General features: G+C 54.7%; 1 protein-coding gene across 6 annotated transcripts; it reads left to right on the plus strand.

Annotated features, from left to right (window-relative positions):
* The first annotated feature begins 3,070 nt into the window (after positions 1–3,070).
* Positions 3,071–8,554, plus strand: NOL12 (nucleolar protein 12). 6 transcript variants are annotated; one of them, XM_079142107.1, is made up of 6 exons: positions 3,071–3,228; positions 4,578–4,683; positions 4,932–4,980; positions 5,443–5,585; positions 7,801–7,898; positions 8,141–8,554. In XM_079142107.1, the coding sequence occupies exons 1-6, from the start codon at positions 3,143–3,145 to the stop codon at positions 8,304–8,306; spliced, it is 648 nt and encodes a 215-aa protein (XP_078998233.1). In that variant the 5' UTR covers positions 3,071–3,142; the 3' UTR covers positions 8,307–8,554. The 6 variants fall into 6 exon arrangements, with proteins under 6 accessions (XP_078998233.1, XP_078998237.1, XP_078998238.1 ...); XM_079142111.1 differs by having other exon boundaries at positions 3,072–3,228; positions 4,862–4,980; XM_079142112.1 differs by having other exon boundaries at positions 3,072–3,228; positions 4,870–4,980.
* The last annotated feature ends 280 nt before the right edge of the window (positions 8,555–8,834 follow it).

Genomic DNA, 8,834 nt, shown 5'->3' on the forward strand with positions numbered 1-8,834 from the left:
TACAGCCCCAGTCCTATATTTTATTTTAAGACAGGGTCTTGCTAAGTTTCTCAGGGCCTCATTAAGTTGCTGAGGCTGTCTTGGAACTCTTGATCCTCCTGCCTCAGCCTCCTGAGTCTCTGGATTACAGGCATGCGCCACCACACCCAGCCTGTCTCGAGTCTTCGCAGTTCCCCATCCTGATTCCTCCAACACTAGCCAAGCATGCACTCTTTACCAGGACTGAGACTACGATGTGCAGAGGAGATCCCTGGAGCCAAGAACAGACCACTGGGCATGAAATCGGATAGAGCTGTGTTTAAACCTCAGCTCTACTGCTGTGTGTCCTTGGACCAGTTACTCAACATCTCTGAACTCATCTGTCAACTTAATGCTAGCATCTACCCTGTGGGGTTGTGACAATTAGCTAGGTAAGGTATGGACATGTATGGTGCCTGGGAAGATCACAAGTTTGAGGCCAACCTTGGTAACTTAGGGAGACCCCCATCTCAAAATGGAAAATAGAAAGGGCTGGAGCCAGGCACAGTGGTGCACACCTGTAGTCCCTGTGGCTTGGGAGGCTGAGGCAGGAGGACTGCCAAGTCCAAAGCCAGCCTCAACCACTTAGCAAGACCCAACTTAATGAGACCCTGCCTCAAAATAAAAAAAGGGGGGCTGGGGACGTGGCTCAGTGGTTAAGCAACACTGGGTTCAATTTCTGAGGGGGAGGGAGTGGGGAGGGGGAGGAACAGAAATGTACAGTGCCTGGGACCTGAACAGGGGCTCTGGAACATGACTCCCCTCACCCCTTGTGTACCCCAACAGGCTAAGAAACAGTCCAGAGAAATTAAGAGGCGCTCTGTTCTTAGACCCCTCAGACGTCACCCTCAGCTCCTGCTCTTGCCTCTGTGATCTCACGCAAGAGACCGCACCTCTCTGAGCCTGTTTCTTCCTCAGCAAAATGGGGCTCATGCTGCCCAGGAGATGATGTGAAGAGCTGGCCAGGGGCAGCGGCCGGTTGAGTCTCCTGCTCATCTTCATCATCGATTCAATTCAGAGAATGCGCCTTATCTCGCTGCTCCTGGCACACAGCAGATGATCAATAAATGCAAAAATGACTTTTAGCGGAAACCCAGCCAGTAGGGTGGTGGGCGGGCCTCGTCTACTCTCCTCCGGCAAGGGGACCTGGGAGGGTTAGGGCCATGGAGCTGACCCAGGCAGCAGACTCCACCCTGCCTGGGACGTGGCTTCTCTCTGAGCCCTGCAGGACCCGGACCTGGGGCTGGGCTGGGAGAGGGGCAACCGTGCAGAGCCTGCCACCGAGTCCCATGCCAGCAGCTGCCCCTCACGCATTCCTGTCTCTGTGCCAGACGAGATGCCCTGGGAAGGCGGAACTGTGCTGAGTTCAGGGCAGTAGGCGGGGGTGGCTCTGACCCCAGCCCTTGTTATGTGGCTTTGGCCAAGTCACTTCCCCCTTCCAAGCCCCTGCATTCTCCACTGTAAAACAGGGACGAGGGCTGCTCTGGAACATTCCTCAGCCAAGAGTCCAATGAATGAATCGTGGAGAGGGGAGGGGCGGCGAGAGAGGCAGTCTCACTCACAAGCAGGGCTTCCCTTTGATCTGCAGCCACTCTGAGTGGGAGGCTGCGACACCTTACCCTCCAGGGGGGCACGTTGGCTCTGGGCGAATGGTCCCTCAGACCAGCGGCCCAGAGAGCTGGACGAGGAGCCCAAGGTCCAGGTTCAAGTCCCAGCCTTGCCCCAGTCCCTTCTTTCAGAAACAAGTCAGCTTCTCCGCGTGCCCGGCACACAGCAGGCGCTCGCGTGTGCTCCCAGCATCTGTTATCCTCTCCGTAACCCATTCCTCCGCGGGTTCTGGAGTCACCTCCACTGGAATCCCTTCCTGTCCTCTCCCCTGGACGAGCCAACCCTGAGCTGCCCAGCCTCCGGAGCCTGCCACAGAGACATCACCCCCTGGGCTGTACTGATCACTAACCTGACAGCCTGCTGGTCCTTAAAGTCAAGGACAGTCGGACAGCCTGCAGATTCAGGCAGACAATGGGCATGGAAGTCCGTCTGCGCTGTTCCACAGAATGCCTTCACATCCCTGCTCAGGGAAACAGGCAGAGTGGGGTGGTAGCTTGTGCAGCAAACATGAACTTAGCACAGTACTGTGTCATGCACACAGTAGGTACAGCACGTGCTCCTCACAATTAGGGTTCTCAAAGTTTGGCCCAGCAGCGTTGACGTCACCCGACAACTTGCTGGAAGTGGAAATTCTGTGGCCCAGCCCTGCGGAAGCAAAACTGTTGGAGGAGCCTAGTGATCTGTTTTGTTTTGCTTTTTTGGTACCAGGGATTGAAACCAGGGGCGCTTCACAATCAAGCCACATCCTCAGCTCTTTTTTTCTTTTTTTTTTTTTTTTTTTTTTTTTCCTGGGGGGAGGTCGGGGAGGGAAGTACCAGGGATTGAACTCAGGGACACTCAACCACTGAGCCACATCACCAGCCCTATTTTGTATTTTGTCTGGAGACAGGGACTCACTGAGTTGCTTTGTGCTTCAGTAAGTTTCTGAGGCTGGCTTTGAACTCTCGATCCTCCTGCCTCAGCCTCCTGAGGTCCTGAGATTACAGGCGTTCGCCTCCACGCCGTTAGCCTAGCGATCTGGATTTTAGTAGATCGCCCTCCAGACGATCTACTAGCATCCTAATATCCAGAACCACTGTCCTACAATAACCCTACAAAGTCACGAAAATTATCGTCATTTTACAAATAGGGTGAATGTAGCAAAGGGGGCAACTGGTCGCGTCCTCCCCACTGTAGGCAGGATACCCGCAAACAAATCCAGGCAGTTTGGCTCTCATGAAAATCACCGATGAGTTGGCATCAGAACTAAATTAGGACCAGTAAATTTTGGCCATTCACGAATAACTACGATGAGTGCCCACTAGCGCCGGGCATGGGGTCTGGGACAGAAGGCCATAATCACAACACAACACACTGGGAGAGGAGCTGGCACAGGCTGGTGGCCCCTTTAAAAGGCGGGGCCTGGCGGGCGGAACTGTGGATCAACGCTGCAAGGTGCACCCGGGAGGTCGCCAACGCTACACCCGGAAGTCTCTTGGGCGATACAGGAAGCTGCGCCGTAGGAAACCTCACCACGATGGGTCGCCACAAGAAAAAGAAGCAGCGAGATGGCGACGACCGGCGGCCCCGGCTCGTTCTCAGCTTCGATGAAGAGAAGCGGAGGTGAGTGGCAGGGCTGGACAGCGTCCCCCTCGGGCTGCCCGGTGAGGCCTGGGCCAGGCCCGGGTCGCGCCCGCCCGCGCGGAGAGCTCTTCCGGCTCCGCCCCCGGGGCGTGGCCAGGCTTTCCTCCGGGCTCCGCAGCTCCGCGGCGTGTGTGGCCGGTTCTCCCCGAGCTCGCGCAGAGCGACGGCTTGGACCTCTGCAGTCCAGCTGGTCCCATCGACCCTGCACCCAGTAGGCTCTCGGCCGTCGTTGATGAGCTATGAGCCGACGAAGTGAGAGTGGCTTGCCCTCTTTCATGCACTCGCCGGACGCACATTGGGCTCCTCCGGTGCTAGGAAGCCCCCCCTCGGAGCCTCAGCGCCCCGCTAGACAAATGGCATATGGTGGCGGGTCCGCGAAAAACCCAGTGCTGGGCGTCAGAACCAAACGGAATAGAGCAGCCGGCACTGGGAGTTGTTAGGGGCAGAGACCAGATAAGGGTACGCAGCGAAACGCGTGGGTATCACCAGGAAACTCCAGGATAAATCAGCGAGCCCTACGGGTGGGGTCAGGGGCCCGGGGAAATGGGTGTTGGTTCAGTGGAGTACTTTTGCAGATCTGGGTGAAGGTGTTCTTTAAAGCCCTGCCAGCAGTGGCTTCATTCCCTGAAGGGTGATATTTGACAGCGTAGAGGGGCCTTGTTTGCCCTTGTTTGAAGCTTAGAGCTCTGGAGAGTGGAGAGTAGAAAAAGGCAATGTCTCCCATATTTTGCTGAACTTCATGGTCCAGCAGGGAGTGATGGTGCACACCTGTAATCCTGTGGCTGGGGAGACTGAGGCCAGCCTCAGCAACTTCGTGAGACCCTGTCTCAGAGTAAAAAATAAAAAGGGCTGGGGGTGGGGCTTAGTGGTAGAGCAATCCTGGGTTCAGTCCTGCATAACAAACAAACAAACAAAAAAAACCCCAAAACAAAAAACTTAAACAGTCAGGTGTTCCATGGATGATTTGGTCATGATGGCTCATGTAATGATGGCGTACCTTGCCACCTCCAGGTGTAGGACACTACTATTTAAGTTTGTGTAAATATAATTTGTGATATTTATGGAACAACAAAGTCACCTAGCAATTCATTTCTCAAATGTGTCCTTGTTATTAAATAGTGCGTGACTGTACTCTGTGTGACCTTGGGCAATGTCCCTATCTGTTAATGGGGTTTGATCCCTACTGTCGTGAGGGCTGAACGAGTTGGTAGGTGGGATGAGCCTGGCACACAGTGGTGCAGCATTGGCTTTTCTCTCTTCCTAGGTGAGGCTTCTTTCCTTGTATCTCCTCCCGACTCTCCTGCCTCTGGCCTGCTTCCTTCCTATAGGGAGTACCTGACCGGCTTCCACAAGCGCAAAGTGGAGCGGAAGAAGGCAGCTATCGAGGAGATTAAGCAGCGACTGAAAAAGGAGCAGAAGAAGCTCCGGGAGGAGGTGCAGGGGAGGGTGGAAAGAGGGGGACCAACAGCCCCAGATGGCCCTGACAGAGATGGCTGCAGGGAGGGGAGGAGTGTGGGCAGAACAGGACTGAGGCCCCCTTCATACAGGAGAGACACTGACCTGGTCGGGGGAAGGTGGAGGATGGAGTCTCCTCCTGACTGTCCACTGTCAGGTTAGCAGTGCCCCTGTCTGAGATTGGACTGAGAGGCCATAACCACTGTGCCCTTCCCATCTGGTTTCAGCGCCACCAGGAATACTTGAAGATGCTGGCAGAGAGAGAGGAGGCGCTGGGTGAGTCCTCCTGGCCAGAGCTGGAGAACAACTGGGGACCCTGGATTTCTGTGTCTGTTAGTGGGTGGATGGGGAGAGGGATGGGAACCGCACAGGTGACCAACCTCCTTAGCTCTAGGAGTCTTGGTGATGACCCTGGCACCAGGGGTTGGCCTCACATACTCTAAGCACAGGGGGATCGGAGACCAGGAGGAGATGCCAACCTTACCGTAAACTGAGCCTGAGCCCAGTTTCCAAGGACTGGAGGATTTGGGGTTGGAGGGAGGAGCGGTAGCAGCTCCTGATGTCACAGAGTTTGTCCAGATGGGGTCTGGCCGAGAGCACGAGAGGAAGAGTAGATCATTTGTTTGCGGGTCAGTCTCTGGGCCAGTGTGGAAGGGCATTGCAGTTTGGACCGAGGAGGGAGGCTGGAGCTCGGTTGCTTGTTCTGGAACTGAGGCCTGATCTGTGCCTTCCCTGCAGAGGAGGCAGATGAGCTAGACCGGCTGGTGACGGCAAAGACAGAGTCTGTGCAGTATGACCACCCCAACCACACAGTCACTGTGACCACTCTCAGTGACCTGGACCTCTCTAGAGCCCGACTGCTTGGATTACCCCCGCCCGAGGTGGGTTCTGCCCTGGGGAAGAACAGGCGCAGGGCGTGGCTTCTCAGGGGCTTCTGATACTGCCCATGTTTTGGGTATCCCAGTGCAGGGAGCTCTTCCGGGATGGGCCCTTCAGTCCCCTGGCTGTGCACCACAAGGCAGCTAAGGAGTTTAACCACTGAGCCACACCCCAGCCCTTTTTTTCGGCTAGATGGACCCAATACTTTCATTTTATATATTTATTTTATGTGGTGCTGAGGATCCAACACAATGCCTTACATGTGCTAGGCAAGCACTCTACTGCTGAGCTACAACCCTAGTCCTTGCAGCCCTTTTTTGTGTTTTTATTTAGAGACAGGGTCTTGTTGAATTGCTTAGGGCCTCCCTAAGTTGCTGAGGCTGGCTTTGAATTGATCCTCCTGCCTCAACCTCCAAAGCTGCTGGGATTATAGTTGTGTGCCACTATGCCCAGCTTGGGCAAGTTTCTTTGACTTGCCTGCTTCTCTGTCTTCATCCATAAATTGGGAGCTACAGCTGGTAGCACTTGACTTGTGGGATTGCTCTGAGGATAAAAGTGGTGAATCCAGCAAGGTGTGGTGGCTCTCACCTGTAATCCCAGCAACTCTGGAGGCTGAGGCAGGAGGATCATCAGTTTGAGGTCACAGCAATTTCCCTGTCTCAAAAAATAAAAATAAAGAGGGGATATTTCTCACTGGTAGAGTGGCCCAGGGTTCAATCCCAGTACCCCCCAATAAAAGGGATGAATCCTTGTGAATCACTTGATACCATGTTTAACCAGCACTGCGTACTCAGCGAAAGATTGCTATTTATTTTTATTGTTTCTCTGGTGTGATAAGCAGCAATAACATGGCACATCTGTGTACACTGAGAATGAGTTTTCAACCTGTGGGTTGTGAGTCATCAGTAGGTCACAGTCAGCATTAAAAAGAGGGACAGGGGTTGTGGCTCAGTGGTAAAGCGTTTGCCTAGTATGTGTGAAGCCCTGGGTTCTATCTTTAGCACCACATAAAAATAAAATAAAGGTATTGTGTTCACCACAACTAAGAAAACCCTGTATATACACATACACACAACGCATATATGTATATATGTGTATATACATAAAGAGGGATTAGGGAGGTAGCTCAGTGGTAGAGTGCTTGCTTGCTCAGTATGCATGGGACCCTGGCTTCAATCACCAGCACTGCAAAAATAATAAAAAGAAAAGAATATAATTGAGCCAGGTAGCAGTGCATACCGGTAATTCCAGCGGCTCAGGAGGCTGAGGCTGGAGGATCACAAGTTCAAGGCCAGCCTTGGCAATTTAGCAAGGCCCTGAGTAACTTAGTGAGACTCTATCAAAGCAGAAAATAACATGGGGGCTAGGAATGTGGCTCAGTGGTTAAATGCCTCTGTGTTCAATCCCCGGTACCAAAAAAAAAAAAAAAAAGAATTAAAAATAGCAGAAAGCACCATAGTGAGTGCATGTTACCTGGTTTCATGACACGTCAGTTGCGGTTACAGTTGTGCCTGCCTGTTCCTGTAAGAACTCGTTACGTTTGCAGTTGTCCCACTGTGTCTGAGGAGGCTTGGTTGCAGGACTCCCCCATTCCAGGGTCTGCAGATGGTCTGGGTACTTGGGGTAGTCCGTGCCATCCCACTGCCGGCTGCCGGCTTTCTGTCATCTCTCAATTGCTCATGTCTTGCGAGGCCAGTGCCAGGCGCATAGCTACACTGATGGTTTAAGGAACAGTGACAAGAAAAGTCCGTGCAGTTCAGTACAGAAGGAGTGACATTCCCCCAGTGTTTTTAGGCCAGGGCTAGTTGAGTGCGGACCTGGGTACAGAGACTGACCGCATGGCCCTCGTGCAGTGTCCTGCCTGTGGTCCCTAACGCCTCACTCATCTGCCGCTGTGCTGGCCCTGGTGTGGGATCCGCCTCAGGCCAGTCCTGCCACCTTCTTGCTCACTTTTTACTCGCGGGTGTTCACATGTCCACTGTAAGCCACTTGCTGAGGCCAGGGAGGACTTTGAAACAGCTTTCCCCTCTGTGATCCTGGCCTTGGGGGGAACATGGGCCATCTACCCAAGGCCTTCTCTGGCCCCACACCAGGTCTGGGAGGCAGGCCCTGCACCCCCCAGTCCACACTTGACATAACCATGCTCACTTAGGGTGCCCAGGCTGGACTTCCTGTCCATCCACTTTCTGTGACAGTTCTTATTCTGCTCTTCTGTAGCCAGGAGTCGGGAATGGGTCCAAGGAGGAGATGTCGTCTATGGAGAAACCAACCAGAGCCTTACCCAGGAAGTCCAAAGACCCTCTGCTGTCTCAGCGGTGAGCCCTGGCTTGTCCTGGTGTCTGGCATCGGTGACCGTGCCTGTGGAGCTACCTCTTGTTGGCCAGTGGGGGGCAGCTTGGGGAGCACGTGTGGGCCTGCAGGCGCTCTGGAATCAGGACAGGCCAACTTTGGGGTGGGTTTGGGGCCTGTCCAAGGCTGGATGACAACTCGCCCCAAGCCCTCCACCGTGTTCCCAGGACAAACTGAGGCCCTGGCCTCACCCCTCCTCCCTCCGCAGGATCTCCTCCCTCACAGCATCGCTGCACGCCCACAGCCGGAAAAAGGTGAAGAGGAAACGTCCCCGACGAGCACAGGACTCCATCAAGAAGCCCCCAAGTGCCACTCGTACCAGCAAGACCCAGCGCCGCCGGCTGACAGGCAAGGCCCGGCACAGTGGAGAGTGACCCAAGGACACAGCGCCCCAGCCTGGGGTGCAGGGTCTTGTCCTGGCCCAGTACGGTCGTCCTGTAACCTGCGCACTGGGCGGTGATTCCACAGCCAAGCTCGGGAACCAGGACCTCTCAGGTCTGGGACTGGCCTTGTCCTTGGCTGAGGATACTCTGGGCCTTGAACCCCAGGAGCAGGCAGGGTCAGGCCGGGTGTCTTCCCAAATGTATCCCTGCCTGGAGCTCATCAGATCTGTGAAACTCCAGAGGCGTGCCTTGTGGTTTGTCCCCTGGCCTTGACACCATGTCCCAGGCTGGCTTCTGGGGTGGCGGAAATGGGGTGCGTGGCCCAACCTCACCAGCTGCTCTCCCTGAGGGTGACAAGGCTGTGTGAGAGCGGGGTCCCCCTGGCAGATCCCTGGTAAGATCCAGAGCCCACCTGCTGCTCTGGTGGAGGGACAGTGGCAGGCCTGCCCTCTGCTCAGACCTCGGGCTCAAGGCTGCTCAGCTGGAGGTGAAGTGGTGGAGTGACCAGATCTGGGACCA

The sequence above is a fragment of the Sciurus vulgaris genome (genome assembly GCF_902686455.1).
Source record: "Sciurus vulgaris genome assembly, chromosome: 5".
NCBI lineage: Eukaryota > Metazoa > Chordata > Mammalia > Rodentia > Sciuridae > Sciurus > Sciurus vulgaris.

Coding starts and splice junctions, on each gene's coding strand:
- NOL12 (XM_079142108.1), top strand. CDS start 3,174: ATGGCGACGACCGGCGGCCCCGGCTCGTTCTCAGCTTCGATGAAGAGA. Junction 4,684..4,931: donor AGAAGAAGCTCCGGGAGGAG/GTGCAGGGGAGG, acceptor ATCTGGTTTCAG/CGCCACCAGGAATACTTGAA. Junction 5,586..7,800: donor TTGGATTACCCCCGCCCGAG/GTGGGTTCTGCC, acceptor GCTCTTCTGTAG/CCAGGAGTCGGGAATGGGTC.